Here is a 24,498-nt window from a genome sequence, read left to right as displayed (position 1 = left end):
AGAGTTTTTGATCCTCCTCATAGGCCTTAAGAGTGTTTACCAACTCTTTTTTCTAATCCTGCCATCATTGAGGTGATTTGGCTGTTGTTTCAAGCAGGATGTTTAGGGAAGTCCTCACCTTGATGCTTAATTCTGATTTTTGAGAAAATTGTCGACCTTTATAGGCATTTGATGGAAGAGCTGGATGCCACTCTATGGGGATGTGAATCATCTAACTGATTTCTTGGAACAACAACTCATTGTGGGAGATTCCCTTCCCATTGCTTAACATTGTAATAGATTGGTTGTGCTATTGTATTTGTTTTCTTTGATGTCCTCTAATAACTATTCAGTTGTATGCTTTTTAAGTTTGCTTTTAACATCTTGTACCTCTCTCTACTAATAAATTACTATCTCGCTTTTATACAAAAAAAGAAAAAAGAGATAGAGAACAGCTAATAACTATTCAGTTGTATGCTTTTTAAGTTTGCTTTTAACATCTTGTACCTCTCTCTACTAATAAATTACTATCTCGCTTTTATACAAAAAACGAAAAAAGAGATAGAGAACAGCTTATTACTCCTCTTCCCAAGAAACTCTAATATTAGACCAATTTCTGATCTCCATACATTGCTTCTATAATACTAATTACAATATAATATGAAAAACCAGAGAAATCCTTGTGATGACATAGTACAAGAAACCTAAAATACATATGATTCTGGGTTAAAAAAACTTTGATGTTTACACAACTTTAACTGTAGGTAAGAGCAATTATAAATTTTAGTCGATTAAAACACAGAATGACCACAAATGAAAAGACAAGGACTTCCTAGCACATGGCAGCTGGTTATACGTACTTGTTTTCAGCACTTGATCCTGAAACTGAAGATTCCTCAGGTGGCACAATGACAGTATACTGGAAAGCAATTTGTATCACAGGAGGCTCTGTGTGTCTGTACATGATTTAAGACATTGTTTCATATTTCTAAAATAAAGACCCATCCTTCTCAGTATATGACATCAAGACAGGATCTGAATACCTCGAGAATCCCACAGAATTAGAAAAATCAAAGTCATAACCATAAGTGGCATAAAAGTCGCAACATATAATGTGCTGAACGTTCTCATACTGAGGATCTACAAAGAAATGACCATACTATAGAAGAAAAAAGTAAATCAGACCACATAAGAGCAGCTCTTAGTTAGATATGAATCAGAAGCAAAACTTAAATGTTTTTGAAGATCTCCAAGACCATACCAAGCGTCCTGGCTGGAAATCAGAGGATGTTCTCAATCTTAGTATGCATCGAAAGGCATATGAACGGCTAAGCATCCGGTATCTGAAACATCAATTATATCTTCAAAAATGAACTTAGATTAAGCTACCCATGAAACTGTCAAAATATAGACAGTAGTGGACTATAGCTTATCCTTGCCCATTATGAGTCATATACTTGTGTTGAGTCATACATGTAATATCAGAATAAAGCTTCACCCTCTTTGAATTAATAAAACAGTCAAACAAACCAGTTTGAGGGTAATCTAGCACTCACTACCAATCAGCTTACTCATAGATGTTTTATTTAAGAATAAAGATAACGCAAAATTTTCATGTAATCAATGGAGAAGGTAGTGACCACACAATCAAAATGTCCATGAAAGCACCGAGCCTCATTGCCATTGTGGCAGGCAGCAAAGACGACAAGCCCTTTTTTACATTTTTTGGCACTCCAGCCACTAATCTGTTAATTTCCCCTCCTCCCTTCCTCTCCCATAAATTTTTTATGTAATATTAAAGAAATTCAATAGAAAAAACAACAACATAATCTGCCTTTATGTCTTCCACTATGAGAAATCAAGGGCAAAGAGCGGATGCATGCAAAGGCTAAGCAGCTTTCAGCTTCATACCACCTGCATCCAAGCTCCAAATCACAACCACAAATAACATCATAAGGGTGAAACAAAGACCAATACACCAATTGGTGCACAAACAGAGTTTCTAAGCCCCTTCCCAAGAAACATTTATAAGAGAACCAACAAAATCTAATGACTGCATCTTCCCCATCACTGCACAGCACTTCCTTTTCCTTCTCTCTGTCATTTTTATTTTAGATAGTAGAGAAATAGATACATGAGCCTACTAAAAACATTAGATGACTGCAAGGAGCCCATCATCGCCAGTCCATCTATACGAGGGGAATGCAATCACCCATGATAGGATTGACTGCTGTAGTCACTCCCAACGAAAGAAATATCATGGAGAATTGCTGAGCGAGGGGTGCATACCCAAGAAACAGCAAGAGAACTTTTTTTTAAAAAAACTTGTCATCGATCTCCTTAAACATATGTGAGAGCTTCCAAAATGGAGGGATCTAGCCTAAACCCACTAGGTGACATTTGAAGAGGCTCCTTCAAGTCTAAGCAAGATGAAAAAGCAATCTCTAGACAGCCTCAAACCATGAAGCAGAGGCCACAATGCTTGAACAGTCTCATGGTTTCCTCCACATCCCCTCCCTCACTCTGCATTTAGTGCTATGAAATCCATCTGCAAGCTCACTCAGTTTTTTTAGTGGATTACGAATTGATGTCCAGAAAGATAACTTCACCAGATGTTTGCTTGATCCTGGGTCAGAGGTCTACATGCATATGCCAAACACGCTCAAGTTAAGGTCCAAAATTCCCTTCATCACAGTGGTACATTTTGTCCTTGAGACCTTAATCAGAGGCGTGCTTTGACCAACACTGGGATGGATGAGGCAAGAAACCTTCTTAACCACCTTGAGAACAGATACATTCTTAGGACAGGTTGTTGACCTCATGGTTTGGAAAGACAGCACATAGGGTCATTAACTGTCTACTCTCCGACAATAATCATCTGGTTGGCTGACAAGCACGAGCATCTCTCTCTCTCTCTCCACTCTTAATCCTATGGGTCAAATCAGGAGACAAAACAATTTTACCAATTTAAATCTCAAAACAATTGGCCAACAGCTAATTCGTATTGAAGATTTTTTGGATAAAGGTAAAATCCAGAGAAATATTGTCAAAATCCTTATGACTTATCTTCTCGAAAATTACCTTTGTTGATGAACAATAAACCGCTCATCAAACCACCCGTTCCTATTAGGAACTTTAAATGGGATAATAATTCTAAAGTTGTTGATGAATTATTATCTCAGCTTGGAAGATTGAATCTTTCTGAAGATCAACTAAAACAAGCCAAAGAAGCAAAAGCTGCGAAGATTTTGAAAAGTATTCAAACATTAGAATCTCACGAAGATCTAAATGAAGATTTTTCATCTCAAAATTCTGAGGATTTAACTCCTTCAGCATATTCTGATTCTGATATTGGTCAAAACTCTAATCTCAACGATTTAGGTTTAACCAATGTCAATCAGACTGAAGAAATTCTTCAAGACATGATACAAGATCCGAGTATCCAAAAATTGGATTATGAGAAAAAGTCTACTCGGAAATGGGATCTACCTAACAAACTCTATTACCATAGGCCTACACCTCAAGACCTATTGTATGAAGAGAATGTTTATTTAGATAAAAAATCTTATGATGGCAAATCCATTTATGAATGGAATATAGATGGATTATCTGAATATCAGATATTGGAACATTGTCACCGAATGCTTATGTATTGTACAATCTGTCGGTAACATAAGAATTTCGATCAAGGAATTGCAGAAATGCTTACTGTAGGGTTTTCTGGAACTCTCAAAGGTTGGTGGGATAATATCCTCACCCCTGAACAACATCAGGAAATTTATAATTCAAAGAAGGTTATCAAAACTGAATCTGGCCAAGCCTACCTAGGTGAGGACGATGCAGTTTATACCTTGATTTCCTGTATTGTTCATCATTTCATTGGAAATCTGACTTCCCAATCAGATAAGGGAAGAGAGGTTTTGAAAAATCTTAGGTGTCGAACACTTAGCCAGTTTTGCTGGTATAAAGATGTTTTCCTCACTAAGGTTATGCAAAGACCATATGCCAATAATGAATATTGGAAAGCAAAATTTATTGATGGTTTACCAACTCTTTTTGCCAGCAAGGTAAGAAAAAGGTTAGGTAATAAGGTAGGAATTATAAACTACCATCAATATACATATGGTCTCCTTACTAGTGCTATCATCCAAGAAGGGCTGACCTTATGTAATGATTTAAAGCTTCAAGCTCAGTTTAAGAAACAAAATCTTACTGGAAAGCGTGAGCTTGGTGAATTCTGTGAACAATTTGCTTGTGACACAGGTCCATCACCTTCCAATCAAAGGAAGGGAAAAGGTAAAGTCTCTCACTCTAAGAGACATGAACCCTATTCACACCAGAGTAGGAGATATCCAAAAAGACAGTCTCATCAAAAGACTCGTCATGAATCTAGGAGACCTCCTCCTCGTCAGAGACCACCTCCTAGAAGAAATCCTCCAGACAAAAAGAAAATTGTCTGTTACAAATGTGGTAAATTAGGCCACTATTCAAATAGATGCAAAACTAAAGAGAAACTTAACAAACTTCAGATTGATGAAGGATTAAGAATTCAGTTGGCCAAAATTCTCTTAAACTCTGATTCTGGGGATGATATTGATTATGCCTCATCCAGCCAATCAGAAGAAGACCAAGATTGTAGCTGTTCTCATCTACAATCTATGGCACAAATGCATCAGATTAATGTTCTTACGAATGAACAACAACTTGTGCTTATTAAGAACATTGATCAAGAGGAAGATCCTCAAACCCAAAGATATTTAATCAAAGAATATCTCTGTCTGTTTAGATCTGTACCTTCCCCTAACCCGGGGTTAATCCCAAGCACAGAGTAAAAGCATTGCGGTATTCCTTTGATGCTTCACGGTCCATGCGTCCCTTGTTTCTGCCCGTTTATACCCAAGGAGGTTTCAGGGCTTTGTTTTCTTGGGACAAAATGTTGGAGCCCGTGGCAGAAGCTTAATGCTAGGAAATTGCACACCTCTCTGTGTCTTGGGTTTCCCATACCTGAAGGAGTAAGCATAAAGATCTAAACAACTTTGATCTAAAGATAAACCCCTCGGGAATTACACTTCTTACTTATTTTTCGTAATCATCTCCATGCTTGTGCTTTTTATAACTTTAGGTATTGTTCTTATCTGTTTAATCCTCACTGTTTTTATTGTCTGCTAAGTTTTATAGATTGTGTGGCTTGGTGTTTGTTTTTGTGTTTATACATAAGGGTATATGAGGCTGGAAACTGCTGGGTGAGGGCTGACAAATGCCTCTGCCTCTTCGGAGCCAAGCGTTGCTCCCGGAAGCACAACGCTGCTATACTTTTATGTTTATTTGGTTAGTTAATAAAATATTAAGACAGTTTTTTAGAATAATCTTACCCATATTACCTATATACTATATATATCTAGCTATTTTTTACAACTCCATATATTACGGTAGAAGATTTAAAATATAGGAACTTATACTAGTATCCTGTTTTTATTTATATTAGTGGTTGAATTATTTAATTACTTTGTTTTCCTGCCATAACAATTAGAAAACCTTTTAGTTTCTTACATATTTTTAATTGCTAATACTATAGGTAGAATATTAGATACATGATCTTTGTTTTTATAGCATTAACAATAGTTATTTGTAATATTTTCATATTTAGTATTATCTGTCTTATATTATCCTTTATTCCTACAGAAGAGTAGCAGAAACCCCTAGGCAAATATTTATACCTAGAAGGCAAGTAATAAGAAAATCTCGTAATAATTCACCTTTAAATACTCCAGACTAGATTAAATTAAATTAGTACCCCCTTTAAATTGGTATCAGAATCAACATCTTGTCCCTGTAAAGTTCCAGGAAGCTGTAAACAACCCAATAATTCTACAATTCTTGCCCTTGAACAACAGATAGACAACTCCATAGTCAAATTAGATAATAAATTGTTATGCTACGAAGAAATAGATGAAGCCCTAACAGAAGTTCCTATCCAACACTCCCAGACTTTGCCTGAAGCAGTAGTACATACAGGCTTAGTTCAAGTTTCCGTCCAAACAGAACCTCCAAGGGAAGTATATTATTCTGGTAATATGCCAAGGATTCCTTATAGTGACCCAGTAACTTTTGATCACAAGATAGGTCCCAAAGGAAAAAGAAAAGAAATAGAAAGACCTATAAAGTTTCAAGAAATGGGCAAAGGAAATTTTTTTAATCTTTCAGCCCATGATCCCCAAGAATGGACAACAGTATTAGACCTTTGGAAAAATCAGGTAGTGTCAGACTATATTCAAAACTTTCAGTCTCAAGATGTAGAAGAAATGTACATATACTTGGAGACATTTTTAGGAGAAAGCATAAAAGCTTTATGGGAAAGTTATAAAAGAGGGAATCCAGAAGAATTTGGCCATCTAATGAGCCTAGGATCCAATCCCTATAATTTTGTTAATAATGTTTATCAATTAGTAACAGGAGATGACCCTAATCTAGGATTTGTAACATTACAAAAAGATGCAGTAGTTTATTTAGAGCAACTTAGTTTACATAATTATAAATATGTTAAGAAATTTCTCCAAGATTACTTTTATTATACCTGTGTTTCAGGAAATGCTTTCAACAAAGACTTAGGCACAAAGTTATTTAGGAAATTACCAGGAGCACTAGGAAAAGAAATATATGATAAATGGCAAAACGTAGAAACAACAAATCCTACAGCAGTGTATTCAATAGGACAAAGAACCAAGTTTATTATGACTATCCTTCAAGAAAAATGTACAGACATTCAAATACAAAGACAACTTAAAGGAGATGATTATGGGTTCTGTAAGCAGATATATACTACCCAAGCTTATGGTCTAAAAGACTCGGGACAGAAACTAAGAAAACATAAAAAATACTTCAAGAAAGGATACTTTATCCGTAGATTCAAAAGTAGGAAACCATATTTAAACAAAGATAGACATGTTAGAAGATTTAACCCAAAAAGAACCTAAAAGAATAAACTTTCTTGCTATATTTGTGGCCAAACAGAACACTTAGCCAACACCTGTCCCAAAAGACAAAACATTAACTCTAAGAGATCCACCCTTGTAGAAAATGTCCAACAAGATCTCATAGAAGTAGATGAATACATGTCAGATACGGAATCTATTTATAGCATAGTAAGTATCCAAAATGCACCTTTAGATTCTTCAGATCGTCTCCTTCAGCAATCCGAATTTTTTAAAAACCACTTCGCAAATCCAATTTGGAGAAAACTTGCGCCTCTTTCAATTGATCATAGAGATCTGCAATAAGAGGAATAGGGTACTTATTCTTTATAGTTACCTTGTTGAACGCCCTACAATCGATGCATAGTCTCATACTTCCATCCTTCTTAGTCTGAAACAGTATAGGGGCCCCATAAGGTGTTTTGCTTGGCCTTATGAACCCAGCGTCCAACAGCTCACTGAGTTGTCTTCGCAGTTCATCCAGCTCTTTGGGCGCCAATCGGTATGGTGCTTGTACTGGCTTTCTTACTCCGGGCTCAAGCTCTATGCAATGGTCCACCCCTCTCCTAGGTGGTAACCTCGCTGGAAGTTGTTCAGGCATGACATCTCTATATTCATGCAGTACGGCTTGTATCTCTTTAGGGGTAGGCATGACCTCTACCAGCACAAATAAAAGCAATGTAAGTAGAGCAGCCTTGCTTAAGACCTTTCTTAAGCTAGAGGGCTGATAGCATTAAGTCCTTTTTTGTTACATCATTGTTGTCAAGTTCAGAAATAGTACAAGGACTTTGCTCGTCCATAATCCCCATTACCCCAACATGCGGCATTACAAATGCCTTACAAACCGTGAAAAACTCTATTCCCTAAATCACATTGAAATCATCCATGACAACAATAGTAAAATTCAGAAATCCAACCCACTTGCCTATCTCCACCGGGACGTTCTTGGCAATGCTTTGGACTTCACGAGCAGCAGAATTTACAGCTTTCATTTTGCTCCCATCTTTCTCTCCTCGTATATTTAGGCGCCTAGCCTCCTCCGACGAAAGGAAGTTGTGGGTGGCGCCAGTGTCCACCACTGCTCTAACAATACGTCCAGCAAGTGTTAGAGAGATAAAAAGATGTTCTCTTAAGGGTCTTACCAAAAGTGGAGCAGCCTTCTCCTCCTTTGAACGGACAACAGCATGGAGAAGTGTTAAGGAGCCCAACCTAGGCTCAATCCTTCCATTGTTCACCTCAGTTTGAGCAGCATTGAGGAACCTCTTTCTAAGACAATCCCTCGCATATGAAACAATGGACCTTTTTTTGTTTGTCCCCTTGTTTCTTCTCTTCCGGCCTAGCCTTGGCGTCCTTTGCCCATGACTTCTTCTCCCCTTTCTCCTTCTTCTTAAAATTTGTTTTCCCATTGTTGTTTTCCTTAGGCACTTTGTTAGCCGAATAATTCTTTCTCTCATATTCGGTTAACTTTTCAGCAGTAGATAAAGCTGAAGCTAATGTCTTTACTTCCCGTCTTCTCAATTCTTGCTCAGCCCACGGGAAGTAAAGACATTAGCTTCAGCTTTATCTAATGCTGAAAAGTTAACCGAATATGAGAGAAAGAATGATTCGGCTAACAAAGTGACTAAGGAAAATAACAATGGTAAAACGAATTTTAAGAAAAAGGAGCAAATCAAGGGATTTGAATGGAGGATCAAATCAAGGAGATTTTATAAGGGAGGATCTCTGCTCTCATTGGACGGAAGCATGAGAGAAGGGAGGGGTTGAAGCCTATAAATACCAAGGCATTCAACCCTTGTAGATTCATTCAGCATAGACGAGAGGGAGAGTTTTTGTAGAGTGCTGGCCTTCCACCTTGGACGGTCACTCCTTGTAATCTTCTCTAGTATTAATACAAGTTTACTTTCTCTTCCTATTCCATTGTCTTTCTATCTTTTCATTGCTCATGCTTCATTTGAGAGGAAGGAGTTTGCAACGTTGATCTAAGGGGTGAGAGGCTGTACTACCTTTGACGAATTGAAGGTAGGCCATCACGGGAGTTGGAGTTCCGCTAGCCCAAGTGAGTTTGGGCTCATCTGACCTCGTGACAAACTGGGTGGGGGGCCTTGTACCTACCTCTGCAGAGTCTCGAAATGGCAGTGGAAGCGGATGCAGGCCCAAAAAGCCAAACAGCTCCTAAAGGCCCGTCTTTGCCGTGAGTGCCAGATTTAAGAAATGAGGCAGAGGGCGGAACTTAGAGCCGCAGTTTCTGAGCTTCAGCGACCGTGGGAGGCTGTTGAGCGAGCCCCAACTCTCTTTTCCAGCAAAGCCGACGAGCAATTGAAGGCTTTGGCTAACAGGTCTCAATTTTCTGGAGGCTACGATCTGTGGTCGAAGCGGGATGAGACTCAGCTTTTTCATAACCAGGACTGGCTCCCTTCCGCGAGGTTTTTCCCTAAAGGGGCTGTGCACAATGTCAAACCGTATGGTATTATTGACAGTGTTGGGCGCACCAGTTATTCAGAAATGACGGACGTTGAGGAAGATTTACCCAAGAAGTGGAATGGGACTAAAAGATCGATTCTCTTGTTTGGATGCCCATGATTTACCTTTAGTATCTGTGTACATGATACTTTCTTCAGGACTGATTATTTTTTCTTCTATAAATTTAAGGTTCCATTCCAATTCTACTAAAATGTCTGGAGAATATTTAATAGGCTTAATTAATTTTATTCCTTTGTTTCCTATTAAATTAACTACATCATCTATTTTAACCTTGAACCTAGTAGTGCCAGAACAAGTACACCTTCCTAAGAATTCAATACACAATAAAAGATTGTTTCCTACAAAGGATTCATATCCTTTTGTCTGAATACCTATTTTGATATATTTTCTAAAATCTTGTATTCCAATAAGGAAGTCTGGGGAGCAATAAAATATTCCTCCATTTTGATTCATATCTACCTCAGTGATTCCTAACATTGCCTTTTTAGGGTCTGCCCATCTATCATCGTAGATACTAAGTAAGGTTTTAGTTCCTAGATGTTTTCGTCCTAATCCTTTTACCCCTATTACAATCAGACCTAAATGAATCCTTTTACCCCTATTTCTTTAAAGGCTTGTTCTGCTATTAAGTTAATGTTAACAGAATCTTGTCCTACACAACTAATCTGGATTTCTCGGTAATGTCTAAATAATCCGGTATTAAAGTTTAATGGTCATGTTCTATATAATTGTCTGGGGTTAAGAAGGTTTAATTGGTTATTGCTAAATATAGTAATGTCTTGATCTATATCTATTATTTCGTCTAATTGTATATCTCTTTGGTCTACACTTCTCCTTCCTGTTATTCTGTCTTTTATATTAAGATTTCTAGAAGAACTTTCTATTTCCGAGGTAAATCCTTCACCTTGCTGTGAAAGTGCCATGGTTTTTTAGCTGAGGAGGTTTTGGGTTCTATTGTGATGCCTTTCAATTTCTGGGATATTAAATCTATTTCTTTATCAATATTTTGTTGTGATCCTTTACTACTTTTTAGATAGTCTAAATTCTCAGAGAGTTTTTCTGTTTTTAATTTTAAAGTCTTAATTTCGTCTTGTATCTTAGTTAAAGTGAATTCTTTTTCAGTTACTTTGTTTGAAGATTATTACCTAGACTTATAATAAGATCTGTGATAGTATTAATTGGGGATTATTCCCGTGTAAAATATGTTCTTCACTGTTGAAATGACACCTAAGGGAATTAGGTCCTATATATTTTATCTCAAATCTTGATGGAAGTCTAAGGTCTAAATAATCTAGTTTTTTGGAGGGTTCCAGGTCTTAGGGCTCTGATACCAATTTGGAGGGGGTACTGATTAATCTGGAGTATTTAAAGCTGAATGATTTGCAGGTCTCCTTACTATTTGTCTTCTAGGTATAAAGATTTGCCTAGGGGTTTCTACGAATCTTCTATAAGAATATAAAGACAAAGTAAAACAGATAAAACTAAAAATAACCAAATTACAGAAAACTATTACTAAGGCTATAAAGACAAAGATCATGTATCTACGATTCTAACTATAATATTAATAATTAAGAATATATAGGAACCTAAAAAAATCTCTATGCTTGTGCTTTTCATAACCTTAGGAATTGTTCTTATCGCTTTAATACTTACTGCGTTTATTGTTTCCTAAGTTTTATAGATGGTGTGTGTTTAATACATAATACATAAAAGTATATTAGCAACGCTCTAACCCATTTCAAAGGTAAAGAATAAGATCCAGAAAAACTGGAGCAGTTGGTAAAGAATTGGATCTTTCCTTCATCGAGGGGGAACGAGTCTTCTATGGATGATACATTTTGTACAGCTAGAGTCTACTAAGGCATCTAATATTAAGGATTGTTTATTAGGGAAAACAATCTTGGCCCTGACAAGTATGCTAGAAAAAGATATGTCTTGGTTGCGAACGTAAAAAGTTTCTGGGTCTTCTATGCCAACAGTAATCCCATCAAAGGAGTCTTTTTCGATTGTATCTAATCTATATTTGAGGAGAGTAATTCACAGTTTTCTATTTTTCTGGCCATAATTTCTAACTTAGTGTTATGTATCCTATTATGGATAGGCTGCTCTCTCTCTCTCTCCATCTCACTCTCTCTCTCTCCCTCCCTCCCTCTCTCTCTCTCCCTCTAGATACCAATTCGGAGGGGTACTACTTTAATCTGCTTTAATCTGGAGTATTTAGAGGTGAATTATTTGGGGTTCTTCTAATTACTTGTCTTCTAGGTATAAATATTTGCCTAGGAGTCTCTACAAATCTTCTGTATGAACATAAAGATAAGGTAAAACAGACAAAACTAAAGATAACTAAATTACAGAACACTATTGTTAAAGCTATAAAGATAAAAATCATGTATCTAAGGTTCTATCTATGATTCTGGCTAAAATATTAACGAATAAGAATATATCAGAGGCTAAAAGATTATCAACTTGTTCTGGGAGAAATATAAAATATCCAAATAATTCTAATGCTATTATTACCAAGAACAATATGTACCTATAAGTTCCAATCATATTGCACAATAATCTCTTAAGGTATTATATAATAATCCTAAGTATAAGTAATATATAGGTAATATTCGCAAAACAAATCTCAAAAACTGTTTTATTATCTTATTAATTAACTAAATATACATAAAAAGGTACAACGGCGTTGTGACAACCAAGAGCAACGCTTGGCTCAACTGAGGCAAAGGCGTTTGTCAGGGCTTAGCCCTCACCCAGTAGTTTCCAGCCTTATATACCTTTCTATAATAACGTCTTAAAATAAAGTAGTAAATATGAACAAAAACGAAAATACTCAACACACAATAAAAGCAGTAAGTATTAAGGTAACAAGAACGATGCCTAGTATTATGAAAAGTATAAGCATGAAAGCAATCGTAAGAGAACGAAAAGATAGTTGTAAAAACTTTCAGAAGGTAGTTCCTAAAACGTTTTTGTCTTTTAATTTTCTGTCAGAACACTTAGCCAGAAGGTAGTTCCTAAAACACTTCTGTCTTTAATGTTCTGTCAGAACACTTAGCCTCCCTCCCTCCCTCCCTCTAGATACCAATTCGGAAGGGTACTACTTTAATCTGCTTTAATCTGGAGTATTAAGAGGTGAATTATTTAGGGTTCTTCTAATTACTTGTCTTCTAGGTATAATAATTTGCCTAGGAGTCTCTACAAATCTTATGTACGAATATAAAGATATGGTAAAACAGACAAAACTAAAGATAACTAAATTCCAGAAGAATATTGTTAAAGCTATAAAGATAAAAATCATGTATCTAAGGTTCTATCTATGATTCTGGCTAAAATATTAAGGAATAAGAATATATCAGAGGCTAAAAGATTATCTACTTGTTCTGGGAGAATATAAAATATATAAATAATTCTAATGCTATAATTACCAAGAACAATATGTAGCTATAAGTTCCTATGATATTGCATAATAATCCTAAGTATAAGTAATATATAGGTAATATTCGCAAAACAAATATCAAAAACTGTTTTATTATCTTATTAATTAACAAAATATACATAAAAAGGTACAGCGGCGTTGTGACAACTGAGAGCAACGCTTGGCTCAACTGAGGCAAAGGCGTTTGTCAAGGCTTAGCCCTCACCCAGTAGTTTCAGCCTTATATACCTTTATGCAATAACGTCTTAAAATAAAGTAGTAAATATGAACAAAAACGAAAATACTCAACACACAATAAACGCCGTAAGTATTAAGGTAACAAGAACGATGCCTAATATTATCAAAAGTATAAGCATGAAAGCAATCGTAAGAGAAGGAAAAGATAGTTGTAAAAACTTCCAGAAGGTAGTTCCTAAAACGCTTCTGTCTTTAATGTTCTGTCAGAACACTAAGCCTCCCTCCCTCCCTCCCTCCCTCCCTCCCTCTAGATACCAATTCGGAGGGGTACTACATTAATCTGCGTTAATCTGGAGTATTTAGAGGTGAATTATTTGGGGTTCTTCTAATTACTTGTCTTCTAGGTATAAATATTTGCCTAGGAGTCTCTACAAATCTTCTGTATGAATATAAAGATAAGGTAAAACAGACAAAACTAAAGATAACAAAATTACAGTAGACTATTGCTAAGCAATAAAGATAAAAATCATGTATCTAAGGTTCTATCTATGATTCTGGCTAAAATATTAAGGAATAAGAATATATCAGAGGCTAAAAGATTATCTACTTGTTCTGGGAGAAATATAAAACAAATAATTCTAATGCTATTATTACCAAGAACAATATGTAGCTATAAGTTCCTATAATATTGCACAACAATCTCTTAAGGTATTTTATAATAATCCTAAGTATAAGTAATATATAGGTAATATTCGCAAAACAAATCTCAAAAAATGTTTTATTATCTTATTAATTAACCAAATACACATAAAAAGGTACAGCGGCGTTGTGACAACCGAGAGCAACGCTAGGCTCAACTAAGGCAGAGGTGTTTGTCAGGGCTTAGCCCTCACCCAGTAGTTTCCAACCTTCTAGACCTTTCTATAATAGCGTCTTAAAATAAAGTAGTAAATATGAACAAAAACGAAAATACTCAACACACAATAAAAGCAGTAAGTATTAACGTAACAAGAACGATACCTAATATTATGAAAAGTATAAGCATGAAAGCAATCGTAAGGGAAGGAAAAGATAATTGTAAAAACTTCCAGAACGTAGTTCCTAAAATGCTTATGTCTTTTAATGTTCTGTCAGAACACATAGCCAGAAGGTAGTTCCTAAAACGCTTCTGTCTTTTAATGTTCTGTCAGAACATTAGCCTCCCTCCCTCCCTCTCTCCCTTCCCTCTAGATACCAATTCGGAGCGGTACTACTTTAATCTGCTTTAATCTGGAGTATTTAGAGGTGAATTATTTGGGGTTCTTCTAATTACTTGTCCTCTACGTATAAATATTTGCCTAGGAGTCTCTACAAATCTTCTGTATGAAAATAAAGATAAGGTAAAACAGACAAAACTAAAGATAACTAAATTACAGAAGACTATTGTTAAAGCTATAAAGATAAAAATGATGTATCTAAGGTTCTATCTATGATTCAGGCTAAAATATACAGGAATAAGAATATATCAGAGGCTAAAAGATTATCTAATTGTTTTGGGAGAAATATAAAATATCCAAATAATTCTAATGCTATTATTACCAAGAACAATATGTAGCTATAAGTTCCTATGATATTGCACAATAATCTCTTAAGGCATTATATAATAATCCTAAGTATAAGTAATATATAGGTAATATTCGCAAAACAAATCTCAAAAACCGTTTTATTATCTTATTAATTAACCAAATATATATAAAAAGCTACAGTGGCCTTGTGACAACCGAGAGCAACGCTTGGCTCAACTGAGGCAGAGGCGTTTGTCAGGGCTTAGCCCTCACCCAGTAGTTTCCAGCCTTATATACCTTTCTGCAATAACGTCTTAAAATAAAGTAGTAAATATGAACAAAAACGAAAATACTCAACACACAATGAAAGCAGTAAGTATTAAGGTAACAAGAATGATGCCTAATATTATGAAAAGTATAAGCATGAAAGCAATCGTAAGAGAAGGAAAAGATAGTTGTAAAAACGTCCAGAAGGTAGTTCCTAAAACGCTTCTATCTTTTAATGTTTTGTCAGACAGAACACTTAGCCTACACTTGCCCTCAAAGACAGAACATTAATTCTAAAGATAGTTGTAAAAAGGACATTGCAAACAAGGAGTAAAGAGAACCATTGTTATGAAGAATAAAATTAAGAACTAAAATAAAGTCTACGTTGAGTTTGAGATCTCTAACCCATGTTAAAGGTAAAGGAAAAGATCCAGAAAAAGTTGAACAGTTGGTAAAGAACTGGATTTTGCCTTCATCAAAATAGGTTGTATACGGGTTATAGGTACCATCTACATGTTGGCTAAACACTTGTTTATTGGTTTTCTTAAGGAACTGAGGAGGAACTAATCTTCTATGGATAATACATTTGGTACAGCCGGAATCTACTAAAGCATCTAACACGAGGGATTGTTTGTTAGGGAAAATAATCTTTGCTCTAACAAGGATACTGGAAAAAGATTTATCTTGGTTACATACGTAGGAAGTTTCTGGTTCTTCTAATCCTACAGTGATACCATCATAAGAATCTTTTTCTATTGTATCTAATCTATGTTTGAGAAGAGTTATTTCTGCCTCACAGTTTTCTATTTTTCTGGCCATAATTTACAATTTAGTATTGTATACCTTATTATGATTAGGGATTCTACATGTTCAATACCTAAGAGTTTTAAGCAAGGAATACAAGCTTCTAGGAAACATTGAGTGCATATTGCTCTTTGTTTCTTACGAGGATACCAGGAGCATTTAAAGCAGGGGTTACTGTCTAAACCAGTATTCCAGGACCAGGTATGGGTACATTCTATTACTGTATCCATAAGGTCAAGGTTTTCTTCAATATTAAGGTCTAGGACAAGATCTTCATCAGAGTTTGATGTATCTAAAGGAGCATTGGGTATGCTTACAATACTATAGATGGATTCTGTGTCTGACATATATTCATCTACTTCTATAAGATCTTGTTGTACGTTTTCTACAAGGGTGGATCTTCTAGAATTAATGTTCTGTCTGACCACAAATATAACATGATAATTTATTTTTATAAGTTCTTTTTGGGTTGTATCTTCTGACATGTCTGTCTTTGTTCAGGTAAGGCTTTCTACTCTTAGATCTTCGGATAAAATATCCTTTCTTAAAATATCTTTTATTTCTAGGTTTTTGTCTTTAATCTTTTAGACCATAAGCTTGAGTAGTATATATCTGTTTGCAGAAGCCAAAGTCATTTCCCTTAAGCTGTCTTTGTATCTAGATATCTGTACATTTTTCTTGGAGAACTGTCATAATGAATTTTGTTCTCTGTCCGATGGAGTATACCGATGTAGGGTTTGCTGATTCTATGTTTTGCCATTGTCATAAATTTCTTTTCCTAAAGCTCCAGGTAGTTTTCTAAATAATTTGATTCCTAAGTCTTTGTTAAAGGCATTACCTGAAATGCATGTATAATAAAAGTAGTTTTGTAGGAATTTTTTAACATATTTATAATTATGTAAACTAAGTTGTTCTAAGTAAACTACAACATCTTTTTGTAGTGTTATAGAACCTAAATTAGGGTCATCTCCTGTTACTAACTGGTAAACTTTGTTAACAAAATTATAAGGGTTGGATCCTAGGCCCATTAAATGACCAAATTCTTCTGGATTACTTCTTTTGTAGCTTTCCCATAAAGCTTTAACGCTTTCTCCTAGGAGTGTATCTAAGTACCTATACATTTCTTCTACATCTTGGGATGAAAAGTTCTAGATATAATCTGATACTAGGTTTTTCCAAAGGTCTAATACAGTTGTCCATTCCTGAGGATCATGGGCTGAAAGATTAAGAATTTTTCCTTTGCCCTTTTCCTGAAAAGTTATAGGTCTTTCTATTTCTTTTCTGTTTTCCCTTTGGATGTATTTTTCTATCCAAATTTATGGGTTCACTATAAGGAATCCTAGGCATGTTGCCTGAATAATATACTTCTCTAGGTGGAGGTCTTGGATACGTAGCATAACTACTTCCAGGAATATTAGTAGAACTTTCTTCATCCATATACTCTTTGATACTAAAGGTTTCATCTTCTTTTGGTTCTAAAGGCATTTTTCCTATTCTAATGTTCATTTCACTGTCGTAATACAAGTATTCTTCTTCTTTTATCCTCTTGTTTTTTATCAGATCTTCTTCCAGGTGAAGAAGTTCTCTTTCTACCAGTTTTAATTCTAGTTCCTTAGGATATATTATTTCATCTGTTTCTAATTCAATATAAACTAAATCAGTGTCCTCTGTATTTTTCTGTTCGTAGCTATTAAATCTAATGTTTATGTTACCCTTTGTGTCTGTATACATGATACTTTCTTCGGGACTAATTATTTTTTTTTCTCTAAATTTAAGATTCCATTCTAGTCCTACCAAAATATCTGGAGAATATTTAATAGGTTTAAGTAATTTGATTCCTTTATTACCTATTACATTTACTACATCATCTACCTTAACTTTAAACCTGGTGGTACTAGAACTAGTCCATCTTCCTAAGAATCCAATACATAATAATAGATTATTTCCTACAAAGGATTCATATCCTTTTGTTTGGAGGCATCTGTATTTACCTCAAACGGCTTGTTGAAATCAGCAAGGTGCAGCACTGGTTCAGCCACCATGGTGTCCTTTAGCCGTTGGAATGCTCTTTGGCATGAGTCCGTCCATTGCCACTTTTGGTCTTTCTTGAGAAGGTCGGTCAAGGGGGCTGCTATAGCTGAGAAGCCCTTGATAAACCTCCTGTAATAATTTGCAAGACCATGGAAACTCCTAAGCTCAATCACCTTGGAAGGGATCGACCAGTCATGCACAGCCTCCACCTTCTTGCTGTCCATCCATATCCGTCCTCCCCCTATCCAATGTCCAAGAAAGGACACCTCTTGCAACCCAAAGGAGCACTTCTCCTCCTTGACATACAGCTGATTATTTCTCAACGTTTCGAAGGTGTTTCTTGTGCTCGTCCATACTCTTGTTGTACACCACGATGTCATCAAAATAAACAACGACAAACTTGTCCAAGTATTCGGAAAATACCTCGCTCATGAGAGTGAAAAATGTTGCAGGTGCATTGGCTAGGCCAACGGACATTACCATGAATTCGTAAGCCCCATATCTGGTTACACAAGCAGTCTTCCCCTCGTCTCCTTCAGCAATACGGACTTGGTAATAACCACTTCGAAAATCCAATTTGGAGAAAACTTGCGCCTCTTTCAACTGATCAAAGAGATCTGCGATAAGAGGAATAGGGTACTTATTCTTTATAGTTACCTTGTTGAGCGCCCTACAATCGATGCACAGTCTCATACTTCCATCCTTCTTAGTCTGAAACAGTATAGGGGCCCCATAAGGTGCTTTGCTTGGCCTTATGAACCCAGCGTCCAACAGCTCACTGAGTTGTCTTCGCAGTTCGTCCAGCTCTTTGGGCGCCATTCGGTATGGTGCTTGTGCTGGCTTTCTTGCTCCGAGCTCAAGCTCTATGCGATGGTCCACCCCTCTCCTAGGTGGCAACCTCGCTGGAAGTTGTTCAGGCATGACATCTCTATATTCATGCAGTACGGCTTGTATCTCTTTAGGGGTAGGCATGACCTCTACCAGCACAAATAAAAGCAATGTAAGTAGAGCGGCCCTGCTTAAGACCTTTCTTAAGCTGGAGGGCTGATAGCATTAAGTCCTTTTTTGTTACATCATTGTTGTCAAGTTCAGAAATAGTACAAGGACTTTGCTCGTCCATAATCCCCACCACCCCAACATGCGGCATTACAAATGCCTTACAAACCGTGAAAAACTCCATTCCCAAAATCACATTGAAATCATCCATGACAACAATAGTAAAATTCAGAAATCCAACCCACTTGCCTATCTCCTCCGGGACGTTCTTGGCAATGCCTTGGACTTCACGAGCAGCAGAATTTACAGCTTTCATTTTGCTCCCATCTTTCTCTCCTCGTTTATTTAGGCGCCTAGCCTCCACCGACGAAAGGAAGTTGTGGGTGGCGCCAGTGTCCACCACTACTCTAACAATACGTCCAGCAAGTGTTAGACAGATAAAAATAAGTTCTCTTAAGGGTCTTACCGGAAGTGGAGCAGCCTTCCTCCTTTGAATGGACAACAGCATGGAGAAGTGTTAAGGAGCCATACCTAGGCTCAATCCCTTCATTGTTCACCTCAGTTTGAGCAGCATTGAGGAACCTCTTTCTAAGACAATCCCTCGCATATGAAACAACGGACCTTCTATTTCTGTTTGTCCCCTCGTTTCTTCTCTTCCGGCCTAGCCTTGGCATCCTTTGCCCATGACTTCTTCTCCCCTTTCTCCTTCTTCTTAAAATTCGTTATACCATTGTTATTTTCCTTAGGCACTTTGTTAGCCGAATAATTCTTTCTCTCATATTCGGTTAACTTTTCAGCAGTAGATAAAGCTGAAGCTAATGTCTTTACTTCCCGTCTTCTCAATTCTTGCTAAGCCCACGGGAGGTAAAAACATTAGCTTCAGCTTTATCTACTGCTGAAAAGTTAACCGAATATGAGAGAAAGAATGATTCGGCTAACAAAGTGTCTAAGGAAAATAACAATGGTAAAACGAATTTTTAAAAAAAGGAGCAAATAAAGGGATTTGAATGGAGGATCAAATCAAGGAGAATTTATAAGGGAGGATCTCTGCTCTCATTGGACGGAAGCATGAGAGAAGGGAGGGGTTGAAGCCTATAAATACCAAGGCATTCAACCCTTGTAGATTCATTCAGCATAGACGAGAGGGAGAGTTTTTGTGGAGTGCTGGCCTTCCACCTTGGACGGTCACTCCTTGTAATCTTCTCTAGTATTAATACAAGGTTACTTTCTCTTCCTATTCCATTGTCTTTCTATCTTTCAATGCTCGTGCTTCATTTGAGAGGAAGGAGTTTGCAACGTTGATCTAAGGGGTGAGAGGCTGTACTACCTTTGACGAATTGAAGGTAGGCCATCACAGGAGTTGGAGTTCCGCTAGCCCAAGTGAGTTTAGGCTCATCTGACCTCGTGACAAACTGGGTGGGGGGCCTTGTACCTACCTCGGCGGAGACTCGAAATGGCAGTGGAAACGGATGCAGGCCAAAAAAGCCAAACAGCTCCTAAAGGCCCGTCTTTGCCGTGAGTGCCAGATTTACGAAATGAGGCAGAGGGCGGAACTTAGAGCCGCAGTTTCTGAGCTTGAGCGACCGTGGGAGGTTCTTGAGCAAGCCCCAACTCTCTTTTCCATCAAAGCCGACGAGCAGTTGAAGGCTTTGGCTAACAGGTCTCAATTTTCTGGAGGCTACGATCTATGGTCGGAGCGGGATGAGACTCAGCTTTTTCATAACCAAGACTGGCTCCCTTCCGCGAAGTTTTTCCCTAAAGGGGTTGTGCACAATGTCAAACCGTATGGTATTATTGACAGTGTTGGGCGCACCAGTTATTCAGAAATGACGAACGTTGAGGAAGATTTACCCAAGAAGAGGAATGAGACTAAAAGATCGACTCTCTTGTTTCGATGCCCATGAAAAATAAGAGAGAAAAAAAAGAGAAATGTGGTTTCTCCTGTTTGGATGCACAAGGAAAATGGAAAAGAAAAGAAAAGAGAGCATGCATATTACCAACCACTAGTAATATGCATGCTCAGATTTTTACGGAAGTTTCGTATTTCAGTCCTTCCTCAACCTATTTCCGCCATGTTCCATCTTCAGCGCTTTCAATCTCTTCATCGCACAACCGCATTTAGACATTGCTGACCTGCGCGTTGCAGACGAAAGTCACGAAATATATGTCAGCCACAGGTAAGCTCATTTCTCCCATTTGATCTCCTTCATCCTTATTCTCTCCATGCAATGTAGTACAGAATTTATGCAATACAAATTATTTTGAGATCCTTTATGAGTTATAGATCTAGTCGTTTCTTAATAACTCTTATATGCAAGATTATCTCTATTTGTTTTCCATACTTTTAGGATTCTTTGAACTTAATATTAAACATGTATTTTATGGAAAGTTTTAAATGTAGGTTAAAGTTCAAACCCGACTCGAACTTGAGCTCAAATTTGGTTAAAATTCTTGGGCTAGAGCTCGATTCCAATTTTAGTCTCAAAGCTAAGCTTGAGCTCGAACTCAAGTTCAAAGTATTCAAATCAAGCAAAGCTCGAACATATACAAGTTCGAGTTTGGCTAGGCTCAAGAGAGTGGGAAATGTAAATAAAAGTCACATTTTGTATATAGGTCATGTTTTTATATAAGTCACATTGGCATAATATTATGCAGTGTTTATAAACAATTTTATGCAGAGTTTATAGACAATTTTATGCAGAGTTTATGTACAAAGGTCATGCCCAATTTTAAGTAAAATTTATGCATAATTTTATGCATAGTTTATTTGACTTGTATTTTATACAAAGTTTTAAATGTAGGTTGGAGCTTGAACCTTGCTCAAGCTCAATTCCAATTTTAAGCTTAAGGCTGGGCTCGGCTCTAGCTTGAGTTCGAAGTATTTAAATCAAGCCCAGCTTGAACATATGCAGATTCAAACTCGGCTCGACTCGATGCCACCCCTAGGCACTGCACGTATAGGCTGGGCACATACGGACTAGTGCCTGAACACCAAGGCATGGAGGCAAGTCAGATTAGTGGCAGCCAACTTTTTTTTTAATGATGATAAACTTATTTCAAAGAAAGGGAAGATACATCAAGGGAGACCTCCCCTAACAATAAGAGATTGAAGGGGGGACCTAGGCACACAAATCAGCAACCGAAATGGCTGATCTAAGTATATGAGACGAAGTACAAGAAATGGTGGATACAATATCCAAAATATCAAGAAAAATCTGCCAGTGACGCCACGGGGGGAAGGATGAGGTGGAGCACCATCCGATGACGACTTTGGAGTCTCCCTCCATGATAAAGAGACCACTAAAGCGATCCTTAAAAATACACAAGCCGTGAAGGAGACCAGAGAGCTCAGCAATGGTCGAGTCAGCAATTCCGAGGGGGCCATAGTAAGAGAGTATGGCAGTGCCGCCCGGATCAAAAATCACCCCGCCAAAATCATCCAAACCCGGGTTCCCAAAGGCGCTACCATCAAAATTCAGCTTATAATGGTTCCTAAACGGTTTCTAGTCACGTGGGCCATGGGGTGTTAGCTGGGGCGGTTGTACATGAGGAGGCATGCGCCAAGAAGCACATGACCATTCGAAGGGGCATGTGGCCAGCAATTTCCCCAACTATATATAGGGGGGCTGGATGAGTGCCAATCAATCAGACATTGACATAGAGACTCAAAGGAGCGCTCGAATATCTTGTATGTAGACAGATTTGTGTATATGAGAAAAGGTTTATTGTGTGCCAACTATTTGTATGCAAGGGAGGCTGACTAGTGTGGGTTATCCCAAGGACGCAACTAGGCCGACACAGGTAAAAGTAAATTCAACTTTCCACTGCATAACTGAACCCATGCAACACCTAAGCTCTAACATTACAAGCATGATCTTTTCACAGTATGGCACCCCATGAATGAATGAGCAGGCCAAATCGTCTCACCAAAATCGATTTAAAACAAAATGATCCCTATTAAAAAAATATTTTCTGAGTAATTAAGAACCTTAAGAGTGGACACTACTTCAGAATGTGTACATGCGTGGTCATGGAATACAGGGTTAGATAGTAATCCTCTTTTTAATGTGCTCGGTATCCTAGCAAAAAACAAAGAGATAAAATGCAATCAGTGTTCCCTAGAAGCTTGCATCCCTTGTCTAAAAGCCCTAGGTACAGAAGCTGCAGACCAAACTCTCTCTCTCTCTCTCTCTCTCTCTCTATATATATATATATATATATATAATTATATATATATAATTCTTTAGGGTATATTATCTCATCTGTTTCTAATTCTATATTGACTAGGTGATAATTTTCACTAGAGATTGATTCCGTATCTTCTATATTCTTTTGTTCATAGCTATTAAATCTTATATTTATGTTACCTTTAGTATCAGTGTACATGATACTTTCTTCAGGACTGATTATTTTTTCTTCTCTAAATTTAAGGTTCCATTCTAATCCTGCTAAAATGTCTGGAGAATATTTAATAGGCTTAATTAATTTTATTCCATTGTTTCCTATTAAACTAACTACATCATCTATTTTAACTTTGAACTTAGTAGTGCTAGAACAAGTACACCTTCCTAAGAATTCAATACACAATAAAAGATTGTTTCCTACAAAGGATTCATATCCTTTTGTCTGAATACCTATTTTGATATATTTTCTAAAATCTTGTAGTCCAATAAGGAAGTTTGGGGAGCAATAAAATATTCCTCCATTTTGATTCATATCTACCTCAGTGATTCCTAACATTGCCTTTTTAGGGTCTGCCCATCTATCATCGTAGATACTAAGTAAGGTTTTAGTTCCTAGATGTTTTCGTCCTAATCTTTTACCCCTATTACAATCAGACCTAAATGAATCCTTTTACCCCTATTTCTTTAAAGGCTTGATCTGCTATTAAGTTAATGTTAACAGAATCTTGTCCTACACAACTAATCTGGATTTCTCGGTAATATCTAAATAATCCGGTATTAAAGTTTAATGGTCCTGTTCTATATAATTGTCTGGGGTTAAGAAGGTTTAATTGGTTATTGCCAAATTTGTAATGTCTTGATCTATATCTATTATTTCGTCTAATTGTATATCTCTTTGGTCTACACTTCTCCTTCCTGTTATTCTGTCTATTATATTAAGGTTTTTAGAAGAACTTCCTATTTCCGAGGTAAATCCTTCACCTTGTATCTAATCCTATTTCTGTAATAACGTCTTAAAATAAAGTAGTAAATATGAACAAAAACGAAAAATTCTCAACACACAATAAAAGCAGTAAGTATTAAGGTAACAAGAACGATGCCTAATATTATGAAAAGTATAAGCATGAAAGCAATCGTAAGAGAAGGAAAAGATAGTTGTAAAAACTTCCAGAAGGTAGTCCCTAAAACGCTTATGTCTTTTAATGTTCTGTCATAACACTTAGCCAGAAGGAAGTTCCTAAAACGATTCTGTCAGAACACTTAGCCTCCCTCCCTCCCTCCCTCTAGATACCAATTCGGAGGGGTACTACTTTAATCTGCTTTAATATGGAGTACTTAGAGGTGAATTATTTGGGGTTCTTCTAACTACTTGTCTTCTAGGTATAAATATTTGCTTAACAGTCTCTACAAATCTTCTGTATGAATATAAAGATAAGGTAAAACAGACAAAACTAAAGATAACTAAATTACAGAAGACTATTGTTCAAGCTATAAAGATAAAAATCATGTATCTAAGGATCTATCTATGATTCTGGCTAAAATATTAAGGAATAAGAATTTATCAGAGGCTAAAAGATTATATACTTGTTCTGGGAGAAATATAAAATATCCAAATAATTCTA

The 24,498-nt window shown here is 36.7% G+C and overlaps 1 protein-coding gene across 3 annotated transcripts in view; it reads right to left on the bottom strand.

Moving 5' to 3' along the window:
• Nucleotides 1-24,498, bottom strand: part of LOC137938934 (protein transport protein SEC23 D-like) — a 62,549-nt gene that overhangs the window by 309 nt on the left and 37,742 nt on the right. Inside the window, exons 4-5 of one of the 3 annotated variants that reach the window (XR_011109914.1) lie at nt 1,023-1,322; nt 900-935 (exon numbers count right to left, since the gene is read on the bottom strand). Coding sequence is in view for 2 of the 3 variants with exons in the window: in XM_068784051.1 (XP_068640152.1) it covers nt 1,196-1,322 (127 nt within the window). In the remaining variant the exon portion in view is untranslated. Of the gene's footprint in view, nt 1-839; nt 1,323-24,498 lie in introns of those variants that run through there. The other 2 variants (XM_068784052.1, XM_068784051.1) reach the window with 2 other exon arrangements.

This window comes from Aristolochia californica, unplaced genomic scaffold, assembly GCF_029961685.1.
Source record: "Aristolochia californica isolate CCGP_79_NKW_82.1479 unplaced genomic scaffold, dmAriCali1.0.hap1 SCAF_8, whole genome shotgun sequence".
Taxonomy (NCBI): Eukaryota; Viridiplantae; Streptophyta; class Magnoliopsida; order Piperales; family Aristolochiaceae; genus Aristolochia; species Aristolochia californica.
The sequence above is the reverse complement of the archived record's forward strand: the minus strand, read 5'-3'. Positions and strand labels throughout refer to the sequence as shown.